The following is a 20085-nucleotide window of genomic DNA, read 5'->3' as shown; positions in this document are numbered from 1 at the left end:
ACTCATTCCTGTGATATATATGTGTTTCGTTGGAGAAAATGCTTTCATAGTTTGTGTTCACAAGCTTAAACCCATCTCTGACGGTCGGTGCATGTACAACAGTACAAGATATCGAATCAAGCGTTTTTCTTCTTCTCCATATATATTTGCTGCTGTGTCCCTTTAATTTCCACGAGAAATTTGCTGATTTGTAATGCATAGAGGAACTATTTCATAAATATAATCTATCTATGGATATGACATATGAGTAAAGGAGAAGAGGATCCCATTGATGCAAATTACTTAAATATCTGCTAACGCTATTCTTAAATCAAACCATGACCATGATCTGGATCTAGATCAAGTTCCTGAAACACTTATTACCGTTCGAACAAGAGACCTCCAATGTTCGACTGAGTTTGGGAGACACCACTGATCAATGCACCACTAAGATTGGCCAAGATCTCTGACATTGATCAATAAATAAAAGGGGTGGCCACCAAAGTCGGTCCTGGGACTCGATGCACCACTATATATTCATAAATTTTAGTCGACGGAATTCATACAATTATCTACAAACATACTGTGACCAGAGTGGCTTATATTCAACTTTTCCATGGATCCATATTTCGTACAGATTCGTGTCATGCAACCTTTTCTTGCTTAGAACTAAAGATATATAGCTCATATTATGAACTTGTGTGTGCGCTTCCTTAATTCTATTTCTTTGATAGGTGAGCACTAAATTAATTTTCATTTTTTGCAAGCTCCATGCATGATAACCAGTGAATTAAACTAGTTGGTACTAAAACTAATACTAATTATTGAAACCAAACAGATAATGATCTTACCGATTAATTATAATATTATAGTAAACAAGTCCAAAAAAATTCTAGTAAACAAATAATCGTTTGACGGCAGCCCGTTCGTGCAAAATTGTCCTAGGCTCCTAGCTAGAACCAATTAAATCTCTCTCTCTCTCTCTCTCTCTCTCTCTCTCTCTCTCTCTCTGAAATACGGTGGTTAGCTCCGTCTTCATTCTTGATTATTATATATCCAAAATAGCTAAGATACCCTCTCGTATCGTCTAGTACTAATATTCATGGAACTAAAAATATGATTATTGCAAACATCTAGCTTGTAGCTATCAATTAAGCACGCTTTCCATAAATTAATATATTGTATGAACCAAGCAGGTAGGCATTATATTATGAACTTTGCCGTTTATCTGTCGATAGATTCCTTGCTTGAAAATCTATCAAATTTCTGACTATCTGATCTGCTTTAAAAAGCGTAACCAATTTGATTAATAGCTGATGGATTTTCTTTGTTAACGGGTATTCGAACCACACATAACCCGTTAAGACATGTGCGAAGACAATGAGACTTTTAAAATTGAGATTTGATTTGAGTGCGCTCTCTCTCGTCTCTCTTGCCTTTTTCCCTCACCACTCTCAGGACAGTGCTTCTCTCTATCTTCCTTTTTCTCGAACACAACGCATGTGTTCTCCAGAGCGTGATGCAGATCTCCCCTCCCCTTCACCCTTCAGCTCCCTTTCGCATGCATCGAAGGTCCGTAGATCTGTAGAAATCATAGGCCATCGAAGGTTCGTCGAGCCAATTTATATTATCTTGAGTTTCGATCTATTTCTTTTTCTTATTTTTTTTGTTGGTTATTCTATTCTGGTTAGGGTTCGAATGGGGATTTTTTAGTGAAGGCTTCAGATGTGGAATCTATGGGTTTTTTTTATTGTGTTTGTTGTGTTTTTTGATATGTTTTTACTGTGATTCTAGGAGTTAAGGTTTTGGGAAGTGTTGATTTAAGGAGCCCGTTAGGTGAATCGAATCTGCATTCTTCCCCTAAAATTTTGTTCTGGATAGTATGTATATCAATCAATTTATTAGCCTTTCGGCTCATGAACCAACCATTCTATTTGTTCATGTGTAAGTGTTTGTGTTTCAATTGATCAGCCTTGGCTCACAACACGATGACGCGGATCTAGAGTTTTTCATTTTAGATCATTTCAGGTGAGTGGTAATATTCTCTTTTCACGAGCATTTGTTTTTCACAGTGTTGTCCATGTTATTTATGTTCATCTATTTGGTTCACTATTCTAGTGTTGTTTTGATGTCTTTTTTGTGTGCAGGGAGATTGGTGAAGGAATCGAGCTGTATTCAAATCTTGTGTTTTTGTGTGGCGAGTATGCTCTCTAGCCTTTTTGCCGTGCTTCATTCATTTCATCCCCGTAGTTTTTATTTGAGCAATATAGTTCTCGTTTCTTCTATTTTTATGCAAGTACATTTTGCTACTTATTCGGGCATGCACTTCCTATATGGTGGATTCGATTGCTGTTAGGGAGGGGGGCATTCAATCTCTGTATGTATGTATATGTGATGTGTTAGGTAAGGTTTAGTGTTTATGTTTTGTTTTTTATTTTCTATGAAATTGATCAAAAGAAATTGTGCTATTGATATGTATTGGTAGAGTTATGTTCGTAATAGGTAATCATTGAGAGTGGCCTGGAATAAAGGGAGGGGGTAAGCTTTGCTACATGTGATGTGGTTAAGTTTTTTTTTCAATTGATTGTTGAGTTTCTGTTATAACATGTATGTTATTTGATATCAATACAGATGAGAGAATGTGGTTGCCTCTATGCTTCATCCATTTGTGCATCATTTTTGTTTGTTGAATTTTGTTGTTGCTCTTATGATCTATGAAGTGTGCATCATTTTTTACCTTTACTATGTTATCAGTATTTGTTCTTAGGATTTTTCATTTGTAATGTAGATTCCTTTGTTTTTGCTGATATAAGTTAAAATGCACGGCAGTGCAAGCATTTGACATGTATGTATATGTGATGTGTTAGCTATGTGATATAAGTTGAACGTCAAGTTGCATGAAGAAGGTGCCCATGCAATTATTAGCTATTTACTCGTGCCCCTTTTGTATAAATTAGAAATAGTTTGTCATTTAATTCACTCTGGTTGACCCATGCTTTAGCTGTAATATTTCCAGCTAATGCACTTCTCTGTTCTTTCAGGGTTTTGTCATGAATCTCCAACCATCTGAAGCAGAGGTATGCCTTGGTATCCGAATGCCTCCTAGTGTTCATACTGAAGCACTGGAGAGGCATCAAGTTAAAGAATGGGCACCTTCTTCATGCAAATTGACCTTCAAGGTATGAATGTATGATGTTATTGATGAGTTTCTGTTATAACATTTATGTTATTTGATATCAATAGGGATGAGAGAATATGGTTGCCTCTATGCTTCATCCATTGTTCATCATTTTTGTTTGTTGAAATTTGTTTGTACTCTTATGATCCATGAATTATGCATTATTTTTTAGATGTACTACGTTGTCAGTATTTGTTCTTAGGATTTTTCATTTCTAATGTAGACTATTTTTTTGCTATATAAGTGGAAATGCACGGTGGTGCAAGCATTCGACATGTATATATTTTTCTCTTTGTATCTCTCTTTGTCTTTTTATATCTCTTTTTCTGATTATGTATCTCTCTTTTTCTATTCATCTCTATTTTTTATGTACATTCCTGTTTTTATATCTCTCCTTCCTTCTCTACTTCTATTTATGCTTCTCTATTTTTATGTATATCTCTATCTCTCTCTATCTATATGTATGATTGCTATTTTCTTTTTTGACTATGTAGCTATTTATCTCTATCTCTCTTTGTATATCTCTCTATCTCTGTGTATGACTATGTAGCTATTTATTTCCTCTCTCTCTATCTATATAACATGTCTGTTTATGTCTAATTATGTTTGTGTTTCTTTCTTCTCTCTATTTCTCTCTCTCCCTCTCTCTGTTTTTCTTTATGTATGTATCTTTATCTCTTTCTTTCTCTCTTATCTTTGTACCTCTCTTTCTCTCTTTTTTTATATGTACAAGTATCTGCATAAGTATATTTGATTATCTCTTTATATCTATCTTTATTTCTATCTGTCTCTTGTCTTTCCTATTTCTTTTTTTTAGTATTATATGTATATCTCTATAAGTATCTCTATCTATCTTTATCTCTCTCTGTGTGTGTATGTGTGTGTTTCTGTTAGTATCTCTCTTTCTCTCTTATTATCTATGAATATCTTAATGTGTCTATGTCTCTGTTTATGTATATTTATATTTGTTTATTCTCTTTCTCTCTCTATCTCTTTCTCTTTTTATTATCTTTGTTTGTGTTTTTGTTTATGAATTTGTTTCTATTGTTATTTATATTTGTTTGTTTTTTAATGCTTATTTTGAAGATACCAAGGTTTTGACATGTGACACGAGTTTGTTTGTGCTGAAATGCATTTTGAGAGGTTCAAGATTGGTTATCCTTATGTACCAAAACAAAATAATGTGTGAGTGTTTCAAAAAAATTTATTATAATCTTGAATCTCTTGGTGCATTTTGAGATGTTCAAAGATTGGTTATCCTTAACATCATTTTTATAATTTTTTTAGTCTTGATTGTGGTGTTTTTGTGATGAAATTCATTGAGCTTTGGAGGTTTGGGGCAAAGCTGGTGGATGAATTCTATCAAGATGATATTTGGACCATCTTACTCTTCCTGGGTCGCCATGACGACACCCCTCTTATGTTTCTTCTTCTCGATCTATGAAATCTCGTGGCGGTTGTGTGTCTCTCGTGACCCTCTTTGATTATTTGTTTTTTAATGAATTTTGCTAGGTCTGATCTAATTGTGTTTTGGTTTCTTTTTTTTTTAAGTGGACCTCTGTATTTAATTGAACCTCTGAACTATTGGGCCGGACCTAGGCCTAGAATTTTTTTTCGGGATTGTATTTTGCTAATACAATTTAGCAGTAAACAAAATGGGGCAATGCTCGTTGTATTGTGATGGGTTATTGGGTGACGGGTTTCTTCTGTACCCGTTACAATGTTTTTCTAGCGCTCCACAAATCTAACAGATTTTTCCCTTTTCTATCTGTCAGTTTTTTGGTCTGATGTGACAACTTGCTATTGGTTTAAAATCTGACAAATTTTCTGTTAGAAAATCGTTGACAGACAGATAGTCAGTACAAAGATTTATATATGGGTCGATGATTATATATGATTAAGCTTTGGTATATAGAGATATCCGAACCATGATAGACAGATTTTTTGTCTTATATTATTTGATTCAATGATGCAGCTACCTACATAACCTCTCTATATACCAAAGATTTTATATGGTTCGAATATCTCTTGGCCGATCCGGCGGTCCGGACGGTAGCTGAATGCAACTAAAATAAGTAGCCATTCGTGCAGAAACTAACTCAACCTCTACAACAGCCGGTAGGAAGCTTAAGAGAGCCCTATGACCGGTAGGACGACAACCCATTCGTGCAAGCTGAATTTATTTGTTTTTTAATGTTTATTATGAAGATACCAAGGTTCTGACATATGGCACAAGTTTGTTTGTGCTGAAATGCATTTTCAGAGGTTCAAGATTTGTTATTCTTATGTACTAAAACAAAATAATGTGTGAGTGTTTTAAATTTTTTTTATTATAATCCTGAACCCTTGGTGCATTTTGAGATGTTTAAGATTAGTTATCCTTAACATTATTTTTATAATTTTTTCAGTGTTGATTGTGGTTTTTTTATGATGAAATTCATAGAGCTTTGGAGCTTTGGCGCAAAGCTGGTGGATGAGTTTTTTTCAAGATGACATTTGGAACATTTTACTCTTTTTGGGTCGCCATGACGATGCCCCTCTTTTGTTTCTTCTTCTCGATCTGAGAAATCTCGTGGTGGTTGCGTGTCTCTCGTAATCCTCTTTGATTATTTATCTTTTAATGAATTTTGCTGGGTCTAACCCTGATTGTGTTTTGATTTTTTTTATTGGACCTCTGTATTTAATTGGACCTTTTAACTATTGGGCCCGATTAGGCCTAGAATTTTTTTGGGATTGTGTTTTGCTAATACAGTTTAGCAGTGAACAAAATAGGACAAGGCCCACTGTATTGTAATGGGTGATCAGGTGACGGGTTTCTTCTGTACCCGTTACAATGTTTTTCTAGCGCTCCACAAATCTGATAGATTTTTCCCTTTTCTATCTGTCTGTTTTTTTTTGTTTGATGTGGTAGCTTGCTATTGGCTTAAAATCTGATAGATTTTTTGTTAGAAAATCTGTTGACAGACAGATAGTCAGTCCAAAGATTTATATATGGTTCAGATTATATATGTTTAAGCTTTGGTATATAGAGATATCCGAACCATGATAGACAGATTTTTTTGTCTTATATTATTTGATTCAATGATGCAGCTACCTACATAACCTCCTTATATACCAAAGATTTATATATGGTTCGGATATCTCTTGGCCGATCCGGCGGTCCGGACGGTAGCTGAATGCAACTAAAATAAGCAGCCATTCGTGCAGAAACTAACTCAACCTCTACAACAGCCGGTAGGAAGCTTAAGAGAGACCTATGACCGGTAGGACGACAACCCATTCGTGCAAACATTGTGACTGGCATGCATATATACTTCAAATTCTAGCTAGTGCAATGATTCATCTGGCGATCATATAATTGTATCCGACGACCAATATGATGGAAGAAAACCTATGAATTAGAAGATTTAGAATTGCAATATATGCAATTAAGGTAGCAGAGAGAGCCCTATGAATTGGAGGACGACAACCCATTCGTGCAGAAACTAACTCAACCTCTACAACAGCCGACCGGTAGGAAGCTTAACAGAGCCATATGAATTGGAGGACGACAAACCATTCGTGCAAACATTGTGACTGGCATGCATAGATACTTTCTAGCTGGTACAATGATGCATCTGACGATCATATATATAATTGTACCCGACGATCATATGATGGAAGAGAACCTATGAATTAGAAGATTTTGAATTGCAATATATGTAATTAAGTAACAAAGGCACTACTACAGAAATGATCATCATTATCGATTCAAAAACTACATTAGTGCCGGTTATTGAACCGATAGTGATTAAGTGGGATTATCACTGTCAGATATAAAACCAGTACTGATAATGAATATCACTGCTGGTTTATAGTGATACAAACTATCACTGCCGGTTCTTGAGCCCGATTGATATACATATCACTGCCGGTTCCAGTTATAAACTAGTAGTGGTGCTCAGTCCAAGGAAAAATAAAATAAAATTCAAACATACAGACAATAATTTAATTGAGCTTTACATTACTAATATCTAGAATTACTAATTTATATTACACTAATCTATAATTGAATCACTAATAATTCATAACTCTATCACTGTACACCAAAATCAAAAGACACGGCCGTACGCGCAAAAGAACCCTAAACCCCGTGCACGTCTACCGGTTGCCCACGATGATGAAGTAGTTATCATCATCATCGTTATTGTCATCCTAATCCTCATCGTCGCTGTCATTGCCATCGTCATCCTTGTCGTCATTGTCGTCATCACCCTCGTCATTCGTGGCTTCCTCCCATGCATCGGCCTCCTCCTCCTCCTCATCCGAGCTCCGGGGCCTCTTCGCCTTTGGCTCATCGAGGAGGTAGTCCCAAACATCGTCCTCGGAGGGGGAACCTGCCGGAGCCCAAGGACTACACCTCGTCCTAGCTCTCCGGCGGGGCCTCTGTCTCGTCGTCAGGTGACGGTACGAGTGTGGGTGGCGGTGGAATGGCGATAGTGGGAGAAGAAGGTGGTGGATCCATTGCGGTGGTGGTGGCGGCGGTGGAGGGGAGAGGGCAGAAGAGATCCAGTGTGAGAGCGAGAGCGAGTGAGATGAGCGATTGAGTGAGAGCGATCGAGTGAAATTTAAAGGCATTCGGGAGAGCTGAGCAGGCGGGCGTACGAATTCATACGATTTTTGAGTTATCACTGTCAGTTTGTAAATACAACTGGCAGTGATAGCCATTATCACTGTCAGTTCATGTTACAAACCGACATGATATATCACTGATGATTTTAGCTAAGAACCGACAGTGATGTATTATTGTCGGTTCATAACAAGAATCGACAATAATAATCACTATCATTTTCGGTTCTTGTTAGCTTGGCTTTTTATGTACGTCTTGAGTTTATGAACCATTAGTGATATATTATCACTATCAATTATTAGCGGAATAACCCTTTATATAGTAGTAAGAGTTAATGAGATATGCATGCTACCATACGTTCTCATGTGCACTGTTTTGATGGATTATGTACTTTAATTTAAAGGTTACAATTTCATGACCAAAGTATCGTGAGTCTCAAAATGACTAGATTAGCTAACTGTTCTTACTTTCAGGAAAAAGAGTAAAGGAACATATATATGAGTAAACTGAATTATTTTTGTTTCCTCTGTTTGTACAGTGCAAGAAATTAAACTACAAAAACTCAGAAACCTGGGCGCTCATGCGGTGGTTGGGCTTGTATTGTTAAGCTTGAACAAGCCCGGAATTATTGACCAACCAGGTGATAGCTCTCTCTCTATATATATGCACACACTCTATTTCTTAAGATGTGCGTACTCCTTTTTAACACCCATTAAAGGAGAAGTAGGAGTAAAAAAAAGCTTTATATATACACACACACACATTCAACAACCGAAGGGTGGCTAAGCTTGGTTAGCTAGCTAGCTAGGATTTACACGATGACAGGGTAGGCGACAACCATGCGTGCAGTCGTGCGCCATGCCAGATGAGCAGTGCGTGAGATGTCCACAATGGAGATGAAACATTTGGAATCTGGTAGCTGGCGAGAGGCGACACTGCACTACTGGTAGCGCATATGATATGAGGTCGATGCGTGGATCCGAGTGTTGCAGTCACCAGCCGTGTGTCCGGTTGCTGGCGAGCCTGCAAAATAATGCATGGTACCTAGCTATTCGTACCTGCTAGATGGGCTGCGTGCGTGTGTTACATTACATACAGATCATGCAATGCATGCAGCTGAGTCCTCTTGCATTGCATTGGATCGCATCGCATGCATGTCCAACACCTCACCTTTTTGCAGTTGGAGCCAACATGACACCTAGGCACGCACGCACGCACGCATGCAATGCAACTACATTGCAGGAATAGTTTGACTTGAACGGCACCATCACCATGCAGCTCCTTTCCTACCTGCCCTCCTCGATCACCCGCTGCTACCCACCCACACGTGCAACCACCAGGCCACTCGCCGAGCTCGCTCCTTCGCCTGCCTTCGTCCCTCCATATATCTATACCTCGCTCCTCTCCTCCTTCCCATCTCACACAAACAAACACAGATCTGCTGGCAGCAACAACATCCAAGAACGAGAAGTAAACACAAGAGATCTATCCACAAGATCAAAATGGCGCCGGGCGTCGGTCGCTCCATCTCCTTCCCGCTCAGCCCGGCGAGCTCCTCCAAGCCCCGCGCCGCCGCGTGCCACGCCCGCTCCATCAGCCTCCCGTGCCGCTCCCACCCGCTGCTAGCTCACCTGCAAAGCAAGATCGCCGCCGTCCACGCCTGGGTCGCCGACCCCACCGAGCCATCCTCGGGCCTCGCCCACATCGACGCGCTCCACACCGCGCTCGCCGAGCTCCTCCTCCTCCCGGAGACCCAGGACGCGGTCCGCGGCGCAACGGCCGCATCCGACCGCCTCCTCGACGCCTTCCTCCTCCTTGCCGACGCGCACCGCGGCTTCCAGGAGACACTCCTCGCACTCAAGGCGGACGTCGCGGACGTTCAGGTTGCCCTGAGGAGGCGCGACGCAGCCAGGCTCGCGTCCGCCGCGCGATCTCAGCGCAGGAACGAGAAGGAGCTCGCGCGCCTCGCCGCCACCGTCTCCCCCGGCGCGGTCTTCAAGTGCGCTCGCCTGGGCCTTGGCGGCGCCACCGCCGAGGAGACCGAGATGGCCACCGCGCTCATGGAGGCGGCCGCTGCCAGTGCCGCGGCTTCCGCGGCCGTGTTCTGGGCGGCCGCGTCGATAGCGGCCGCGGCGTCCTCTTCCAAGAAGACAGCGGCGTTCGCTGCCTTCGCCAAGAAAGCCGCACCGGAGACGGCCGAGGTGGCGCCGGAGAAGATGGAGGAGCTTGAGCAATGCATTGATGAGTGCGAGAGCGACAGCGAGAAGGTGTTCAGGAGCATTATTCGGACTAGGGTTTCGCTGCTCAACATTCGTACTCCGGCAATTTAGAATGAGAAAAGGAGAAGGAAAAGCTAACTGTTGTACACTAGCTACCATACTGTACATAGAAACAGAGCAAATACAAAGAGGAAAATTTTGCCATACATATCTGTTGGGACAGCTCTTGGAACGCAGTCCGGTCACCGCGCACGGCGCTGCTCGGCACGAACTCGGATGAACACGGATGAACACACACGAACGCGAGAAACTGGTTTGGTTTTGCTGCACAACGTTGCAACTTCGGTTGCCGATCTTATTGCTATTTAAGCACTGGATTACACGGTCAGGAGAAGACCGAATCCCACGCCACACCGCCCACGGTGCGCAGCGCGCGTTTTACCCGCGACGCTCGCGACGTGTGGCCGTGCTCGCTGTGGCGCTCAACAAACCGAAAGACCCGGGCCACGCCGTGAACCATGCACGCCTCTGGCCACACGCACCCGCTAACTGCCTAGCTGATTACATGCAACGGTTTATTGACTAACAATTCACCCCCTAAATCCGTTGCACCTCGACGACACCCAGCATCTGCCGAAGCTCGACGAACCTGACGCGCCCAAGTGACTTGGTGAAGATGTCCGCCAGTTGCCCGGCTATCCCGATGTGGTCGATCTTCACCCTCCCATCTTCGATGCACTCACGAATGAAGTGAAACCTTGTGTCAATGTGCTTGCTTCTATCATGGTGCACCGGGTTTTTGCTCAGCGCTATCGCCGACTTGTTGTCCACCAGCAGATTCACCTGTATCGCCTTCCTTGCCAGCATTTCACCGATCAACCGACCCAGCCATACGCCTTGACAGGCGGCTGCAACCGCTGCAATATATTCAGCTTCACAGGACAAAAGAGCCACAATCTTTTGCTTCTGTGACGTCCAGCTGATCAAGCTTGACCCAATGAAGAAAGCTACACCAGTGGTGCTCTTCCGGTCATCGATATCCCCGACGAAATCACTGTCACTGAATCCAACCAACGATGGCTCAAGTGACTCCCCTTTCTTGTACCTACACCCATATCCCATGGTTCCACTGAGGTACCTCAGGATGTGCTTCACTGCTGCCCATTGCTGTACACCAGGAGCTTCCATGAACCGGCTCACCAGCCCAACAGAGTGAGACAGATCAGGTCTTGTGTTGACAATGTATCTCAGACTCCCAATTATGCTTCTATATCTTGTGACATCAACACCTTCGCCTGCATCCTTCTTACTCAGCTTAGTTCGATTCTCCAGAGGGGTTTGACATGGATTGCAGCCTGCCATCCCTGCAAATTCCAGTATCTTTGCAGCATAGGCACTCTGGCATAGAGTGTTTTCACCTTCTCCTTGTTTCACCTCAATTCCCAGGTAGTAAGTCAAGAGACCCAAGTCACTCATGCTGAACTGCTGCATCATTTCCTGCTTGAACTTCCGAATGTCACTGACATTTGGCCCGGTAATGATCAAATCATCTACATACACTCCTACCACAAGGAATGAGTGCTGATCTCCCCTCCTATACACTGAGTGCTCCTGCTTGCACCTCTCAAAGCCGAGAGCAATCAGCTCCTGATCCAGACGCGCGTTCCATGCACGCGGCGCCTGACGAAGTCCATATAGAGCCTTGCGCAGCTTCAGAACTGGAGCTTCAGCGGTCCCAACCTGGAAGCCCGGTGGCTGCTGTACATACACATCCTCCAGAAGATCTCCATTAAGAAATGCTGATTTAACATCCATGTGATGTACCTGCCATCCACCTTGCGCCGCCAACGCGATGAGCAGCCTCACTGTCTCCATTCTGGCCACCGGGGCAAATACTTCATCAAAGTCCACCCCCTGCCGCTGCGCGTATCCCTTTGCGACCAGACGGGCTTTATGCTTGACGATGTTGCCCACCGGGTCCTTCTTCACTTTGAACACCCATTTGAGCCCTATGGCTCTGTGACCTGCTGGCAGTGTCGCCGGCAGCCAGGTGTTGTTCTCTCTGATGGCCTCCATTTCGAGCTCCATTGCCCGTCTCCAATTTTCATCCGCCAATGCCATCTCCACACTGCTTGGCTCCTCAGCAGCGAGAAGACACTGGTCGCCGTAGTCGAAATCCAGGACCTCCGTGGTTGTGTCGAGGAGGTTTGAGACTCGGCGAAACCGGAGAGGAACTCCATCTGAGTCCACTTCACCGCTGGAGGGTGGAGTGGCCCATTCAACTTGGGTTGGAGCTGCATCAGATGTGATCGCCGCTCCTGCCGGCGGACTTGACGAAGTGCTTGGTGATGAGAAGGTTGGTACTGAACTTGACGAGGCGCTCCACGCTGGATCAGCTTGAAGGGGCATCGGCGGAGTATGCATCCCCGCATCGGCAACGCGTTCAGCGGCAGCACCATCAGCGCCGCTGTTGCCTGTTGTCGGATTTCCGTCAGGGACAGCGAACTCGACTATGAACGACTCAGTCGGCTTCCTGCCCAATCCACCTCCTCTCTTTGCCCAATCCCAGGGTTGCTTCTCATCGAACTTCACATCACGGGTGACCATCAGCTTCTTGCATACAGGATCATAGACTCGATAGGCTTTTGAGCTTGCTTCATAGCCGAGGAACACCCCTGGCACTGACCTGTCCGATAGCTTGGTCACCCCCGGTCCAACTGGCTTGGCATAGGCGACACACCCAAAGGTGCGCAGGTGCCGCACACTCGGCTTCCTCTTGTACCAAGCTTCAAATGGAGTCTTGCCGCTCAAGCTCTTGGTCGGCGACCGGTTCAGAACGTACACCGCAGTTGTCACCGCTTCGCCCCAGAACGCCGCCGGAACGCTCATGCTTTTCAGCATACAGCGCGCCATCTCCACCACCGTTTGATTTCTCCGCTCCATGACCCCATTCTGCTGAGGAGAATACGGGGCCATGGTGTAGTGCTTGATGCCGTTCTCTTCACAGAATGACCCGAAGGCGATCGAATTGAACTCGCCCCCCCCCCCCCCCCCGTCAGATCGGAACGCCTTGAGCCGGCCACCGAGTTCCACCTCGGCACCCGACTTGATCTTCTTCAGAAACCTGAGGGCTTCATCTTTGGACGACAGCAGCTCAATCCACATATAGCGACTGTAATCATCAACAACTAGCAGGAAGTATCTCTTGCCGCCCGGAGTTGGTGGAGTGATCTGACCGCACAAGTCGCCATGGAATAGCTCGAGACCGCGCTCCGCGCGGTACGACGTCGCGTGTGGGAACGGCGTGCGATGGTGCTTGCCGAGAGCGCACCCATCACAGAATTTCTCCCCGCGCTGGATCAGCGGGATGCCCTCCACCATCTCCTTGGCACTGAGGTCATGGAGCGACCTGAAATTGAGATGCCCATAGCGGGCATGCCACAGCCAGGCCGTGTCATCGATCTTGGACAATAGGCACACCGGCGCCACCAGGTTCAGCTTCAAAGTGTACATCCTGTTCCTGGTGCGCGATGCCTTCGCCAGCAGCGCGCGCTCGCGATCATAGACACGCAGCACGCCTTCATCGATCACGATTTTGCATCCTCCTTCCTCTAGCTGACCAAGACTGATGATATTACTCTTGAGTCTAGGAATGTAGTATACCTCAGTGAGCGCCCTGTGCTCGCCGTTCGCGCTCGCCATGGTCACGGCGCCCAGACCACAGATGTCCACCATGGATCCATCACCAAATCGCACCGATCCACGGATGGACTCATCGAGCGACGTGAGTGCCGATCTGCAGCCCGTCATGTGGTTTGTCGCGCCGGTGTCGAGGTACCACGTGTCGTCGTCGCCGTCCACCGGGAACACGTGCTCCTCATTGAGAAACACGCTCTGGGAGGTGGTCACCGCGACATTGCACTCGTGTGCAAGGAGGAGAGCAGGCTGATCTGGATCAGCCTTGGTCAGGTTCGCCTCTTCTCACCTCTCCCGCTTCGGCTTCTAGCATTCCTTTGCCCAGTGGCCATACATGCCACAATTGCGGCACTTCCCTTTCCGTCGAGGTGTTCCCTCTGACATGAGCTTCACAGCGGTGTTGCGCCCATCACCACGCCCTGCGTTGACACGAGCGCTCGGCTTCCCTTTGGACTGCGCCTGTCCTCCGAGTTTCCCGCTGCTCGACGATGTGTCGATCTGAAGCTTGTGCTTCCACTTCGCCAGCCAGTCCTCCTCCGCCATCAGCAGCCGGCCGGAGTTGTCCACAACATCTCCGTTGACAAACTTTATATCAATATTGTATATCTCTATGAGATGTACAACTTTGTAGTTGATAAATTTTTCATTTAAAGGCATGCCCAAATAATCATCCAAAAAATTGAGGAGAAAATATCAAAATAATAAATTTTAACATAGCCATCAGATAAAACTGTGAGGTGAGATAGTAAGGAAGCTCCTGTGCAAGGGGGAGGTCGCCAGTTCGAATCCCACAAAATGCACAGGCGCGTAATTCGCTAACTTCGAGTGAGAGCAACATATGAGCCACGGGGGGTCTTTGATCACAAGTTAGAAAAGCCCGTGGGAAGCTATGGGGGATCGTTGGCGAGTGCAAAAAAAAAATGATCCAAAAATGTCAAATTTAGGATCAATTATTATTGTCTGTTTGTAACACCAACTGGCAGTGATAACTCTATTACTATTGGTTCTAATAGTATCACTGTCGTTTTAAAAATCGATAGTGATGTCATTTTTAATCCCATAGTGATGTTGTTTTCTATAGTAGTACCTCTGTGTGGTAATACAATTATCATATGGTATTCGTGTACTAATCCATGTGCTGTTCAATTATATGGTATTCATGTCTTGGAATTTTTTAACCTATTTTAATCTATTATTTTAATAATAACTCATTCTGGACTACATTTGCAGGAAGTAATCTTTTGGTCACGTCGATGCACGTGGCGCGATAAATGACTACTGTCATGCCATATGCTTTGGCGTGACAAGCTTTGCTATGCTGGTACGCAGCCAGTGAGGCAGCAACCGATCCACGTGGAATCGATGTATCCCTCACTCTGTCACGCCATATTCTGATACAACAAGCCATCACACCAGGCGGGCTGGCACGACAACTGCTGATACAGAGACCGTGCCGCATCCTTCTATTTCCTCTCTCTCTCCTCATTTCTTCCTCAACTGCACCTGAGCCCGAGCACAGGCACCTTGTTGTTGGCTGCTCCTCCCCCTATTCCCAATTCGATGATTTGAGGCCCGATTTCAAGGGCATTTCACTGGGGCGTGTCTAGGAAGATATATCCTCTACCATCTTCTTGTTTGTTGCTCTATTTCGTAGATTTTAGGATATTTAGGTGAGCTATGGTTTAACATGAATGTTCAAAATTTGTGAATTATGGTTGGATTTGGCTCGATCCAAGGCCACATTGCATCACAATTTGGTGTCTGTCGGCCTGTTTGACATGTTGAAATAGTTGCATGTGGTATTTTTGCTGTATGCCATGGATTGGCTAGTGTATATGTATATGCCATGTTGTATGTGTTGGTGGAAATTATTTAATTGGCTAGTCTGTATGTGTATGGTTGTATATTGAAAAACTTTGATAGCAAATAAAATATTTATGACCCTGAATGTCATATTATGAACCACATCGCGTGACGGCTAGTTGTGCCACATGCTCTGGCGTGACAGAGAAAGAGCCACGTCAGCTTCATGTCGACAGGAAAAGCTTGTCATGCCAAAGCATGTGGCATGACATTAGTCATTTGCCACATCATGAAAGGCAACATGACCAAATGGGTTACTTCCTATAATTTAGTTTAGGACAAATTATTATTAAAATAATAGATTAAAATGGCTTAAAAAGAATTCCATGCCTTGTGCCACTATTCTAGCCCTACTAACTTCATTGTAAGTGGGTTTAATTGAGGATTTTCTACGAGGTCAAAGAACTAATTAATGACCTTTTAGTTGTTATTCAAGGATAACCAACACGATTATTAGAGTCATTTGTTTGCATTGAGATTTGCTTGGAGGGTAAGCGAGAAGAATCTTGGTGTAAGAATCACGGGGGTAGATGGATGCCACGTGGGAGGAGTGGATGGCTGTGATAAGGCCCTCTGCGTGCACATACACGCGGATTTGCATTTCACTAACCAACATTGTTCTCGAGAAATTTACCGTTGCGTAGACAGGAATTAGACCCACCCACCTTGTGTTGGTAGGATAATTAGCTCATTTCCCTTCCAACAAAGGAATAATTGGGCCTCACCCATCCACCCAAACAAGTAAATTTGTTATTCCCAAACTATTCAACTGAACCAGTTTTAATTTGGATCAATACTATAGATCTCAAAGTTTCAAGCCTCATGCAACTGCCCTAGTTCATGCCAGAACAGAGTTTGTTCTTGTGCTAATCTTGAACAGCTAGAAGTTTAGAACGTGAAACGTACATGTGCCTCAGATTAAACAATCAAAACGAGCAAAAAAGACCGCGGCTACCTATTGACTGCGCCGCTGGCGACCTTAACCGCGTCAGGGTTACAGCTAATTAGCATTTCCGTCACACGAGTCAGGAGAGGAGACATTTGGAATCTCAACACCAAAACCGATCCATCTAGCTCTCTAGTCCACTTTGATCTACAGTCTACTCTACTTGATTAACAAATTAAAACCGTATCGACTGCGTGATTAACAAATTCACAATTGGATCGATCTATCGATCGGTTGAGTTGTCACAAGTGCAAGATATGTAGCACACCTGTCATGTCTCGTCGATCGACATTGTCTGCAGTCTGCACAGATCGAAGCTCGGGTGATGTAACCATGATCATCTGATCAATCTAATAAGGAACAGCCTGGTAAGTGGGGATCATGCAGATAGAAAAAAGAGGCTCATCGCTTGTAAGCTTGCACTTCTTCCCTAGGTCAATCCCTATCGATCGTCGTCTCCGATGGGTTTCTTTCAGGTCCAAGAGAAGAGATGCCCTCGTGCACCATATTGTAATGTGTCCACCGGACCGGCCACCGGCAACACCGCGACATCCACAGCTGGCATGGTGCCTGCCAGCCATACCCCCAAAGTCTACTCCTTCAAACTGCTCCCATCGCCATTGCCATCCTGGGATCTCGATTCTAACTTGTTTTGTTTGGTCGAGGGACTAGTTGGAACTTAGGAATTTCACATAAATTTTACAAGAATCTCACGAAAAATTGTTTAATTTCGATAGGAAACATGGAGAATTCCAAACAGGACCCATTATGCAGAGAACGTCTGATCCAAGAATCAATACACGGTATCGATCAAGATTGAGATGTTGTGTGATCTTGGCCGCTTGTTCTCAATCGGACGGCGATTGGTGTCCAAAACCGTACGTGGCGGACATGCAGACGTCCACTTCATGGAAGCTTCGTCGGTGAAGGAAGCTCGAGCTGCTTCCGTGTGCATGCACTTTCAAACAGTGACCAGCACCTCGACAACTCAACAGCTCCAGATAGCTACCTCCTCCTCCTCGTCGTCTTCTTCTCGTTTATATATACACGCCGCACGCACACGCTTGTCTTGTCATCGAACTCAATTCCATTGCGCCGATCAGACGATCACACTGCCACATAACGACGCTAAGGCTAAAGACAGAGAGATCGCAACGAGCGATGGCACCGATGATGACCGTGCCGCCGATCCCCGGCAGGCCGGCAAGATCGTTGGCCGGGCACGTGCGGTCAGCGAGCGTGCCGTGCCACTCGCACCCGCTGCTGATGCACGTCGATGACCAGCTCCTCGCGCTGCGCTCGTGGACGTCCAACCCAGGCCAGAACCCGCTGTCGCTGGCCCACGTCAGGGCGCTCCTCTGCGTGCTCGACGAGCTCCTGCACCTGCCTCTTGCGCAGGGAGCTCTCGTGCGCGGCGCTGCCGCCTGCACGGATAGCCTTCTCGACGGCTTCCTCGTCCTTGCCGACGCCTTCGGCTCCTTCCTCGCCGCGCTCCTCGCGCTCAGGCAGCACGCCTCCGATCTGCGGGCTGCCGTGCGGAGGCGCGACCCAGAAAAGCTCGCGTCCGCCGCGCGCGCGCAGAGGCAGGTCGGGAAGGAGCTCGAACAGCTCGCCGCCGCCGTGGCGCGCGAGGCCGCCAGGTGCGCGCGGGCCAGTCTGGTGTCGTGCAGCGCGTCCGCTGAGCCCGAGATCGTGAGTACGGTGGCCGAGGCCATCAATGACACTGCGGTGGCGTCGGCGTCCGTCTTCCTGGAGGTCTGCGCCGTCGCCGACGCCGCGGCAGCAGTGGCAGCGTCGCCGTCCTCCTCGTCCAAGAAGCAGAGGCTGGCGTTGGTGAACGCTTCGTCCAGGAGCAAGAGGCTTGCCAGTGAGGAGCAGAGAGAGGCGGTGGCGCTGGAGAAGCTGCAGGAGCTGGAGCTGTGCATCGGAGAGTTGGAGAGCGAGAGTGAGAAGGTGTTTAGGAGTCTAGTGCAGACCAGGGTTTCCCTCCTCAACGTTCACACGCCAACATTTTAATTATATTAGACGTGGTGGTGATTATATTGGTGAAGTTGCATAATTAAGAGACTAGTCTTCAGGCTGTGATCAATATTCATGAGCCAAAGTGATATGTTGGTGTATGTGATTGCCGCAATGAGACAATAAGAGTGAATTCTTCTTCTTCTTCTTTGGCAAAGAAGCTGCTCATTAGCAAGTGCCGGCCGTACTAAGTATAATAACCATAGCTACGGGATATGTTTCCGGCTCGTTCGGCTATACTATGTTTTGGGCTTAGCGTCTTTGGTGTCTATTGTATTTTAGTTATGTGCATCTTAATTTGATATGTAGAGGCCGAGTGAACTCCTGTACGGTTATATCAGTTTAATATAATAATAAGAGATAATAAAGCTTCTAATTTCCAAAAAAAAAAAACAAGTGCCGGCCGTGTACATTTTCAGTCTGATATTGATCATGAATTTGCAGCATGCATATCCTGGAGTCATGTTAAATTTCAGTCCACGGAAAAGATTGGCATGCGGTACCAAAGATTGTTACTACGCAGTTATATTTAGTTGCAAATTAAGCAAGTGAAATTTAAATACTCCCTTTAGTGAACTACTTTGTATCTCTGTTGAGAGTGAACTGCAGCTTACATGTAAAGAGACCAATTTTGAGGCTGTGATCAATATCGATGAGCCGAAGCAATATGTGCTTATGTATGTGATTACTGCAATAAGGCAATAAGAGTGAATTCTTCTTCTCTTCTGCTGCTGCTGCTGGCAAAGATATACATTTCTGTCTGATCTTCATCAATAATTTGCAGGTACCGTCTCCTGGAGTTATGTTAATTTTCAATCCATAGGAACGGATTGGCACAAAAGATTGTGAGCTTGTGCAAATTAAGCAACTGAAACTTAAAGCTGTGCTGATCATCTGTAGGCGCTGGTTTGGACTACTACATCCTCCCGGCCTCAGAAACCCGTTTCCTAAACGATGTAGAACTGAAGGAGATCTTCCTCCATGGTCGCCTCTTCACATGGAGCAACAAAGTTTTCGCCTGATGATTCCACTGTGGTTTCACTGGTCGTTTTTATAAAGTCGGCCTGGCATGGCACATCATATCAAACGTCAGGTGCTTGAGGCTTTCAATGCGTTGGCAGCCGCAGTTTTCATCACCTCAACGATGCCTTGCTCATGTTGCTACCGAAAAAGAAAGATGCATTGGAACCTGGTCAGCAAGAACCGGAGTGCTTTTGCTTTTGTCAAGAAGAAGAAGCGCCTTATCCAGGATAACTTTCTATACGCCCAAAGCCCTGTACACCAAAAAGGTGCCCCGTATCCTGCTCAAGCTAGACATGGCCAAGACTTCAATTTGATTTGGTGTTATGGCTATTCCTTCTCGAGATCCTGCAACACATGGGCTTTCCCTATCAGTGCACATCGGAGACGGCAGGTCGGCCCTGTTCTGGAAAGATAATTGGCTCAATGGGTTCAGAGTCAGGAACAAGCGCTCGGTTCAGGAGGCTCTCGAGGGCAGGCTGAAGATGGATCGATGTGGTCGGCGTCAGGATCAATTCATCTGGAAGTGGTCGGCCTCTGGCACCTATGTGACGCC

At 45.2% G+C, this 20085-nt stretch overlaps 2 protein-coding genes across 2 annotated transcripts; both read left to right on the top strand.

Annotated features, from left to right (window-relative positions):
• Window positions 1-9078: 9078 nt before the first annotated feature.
• On the top strand, window positions 9079-10127 carry LOC133926040 (uncharacterized). The gene has a single exon (XM_062371773.1). It carries the CDS (start codon window positions 9269-9271, stop codon window positions 10094-10096), a length of 828 nt encoding a protein of 275 aa, XP_062227757.1. The 5' UTR covers window positions 9079-9268; the 3' UTR covers window positions 10097-10127.
• A 7456-nt stretch (window positions 10128-17583) lies between these two features.
• On the top strand, window positions 17584-18633 carry LOC133926039 (uncharacterized). Its single transcript, XM_062371772.1, has one exon. It carries the CDS (start codon window positions 17652-17654, stop codon window positions 18504-18506), a length of 855 nt encoding a protein of 284 aa, XP_062227756.1. The 5' UTR covers window positions 17584-17651; the 3' UTR covers window positions 18507-18633.
• The last annotated feature ends 1452 nt before the right edge of the window (window positions 18634-20085 follow it).

This window comes from Phragmites australis, chromosome 8, assembly GCF_958298935.1.
Source record: "Phragmites australis chromosome 8, lpPhrAust1.1, whole genome shotgun sequence".
Lineage (NCBI taxonomy): Eukaryota > Viridiplantae > Streptophyta > Magnoliopsida > Poales > Poaceae > Phragmites > Phragmites australis.
The sequence above is the reverse complement of the archived record's forward strand: the minus strand, read 5'-3'. Positions and strand labels throughout refer to the sequence as shown.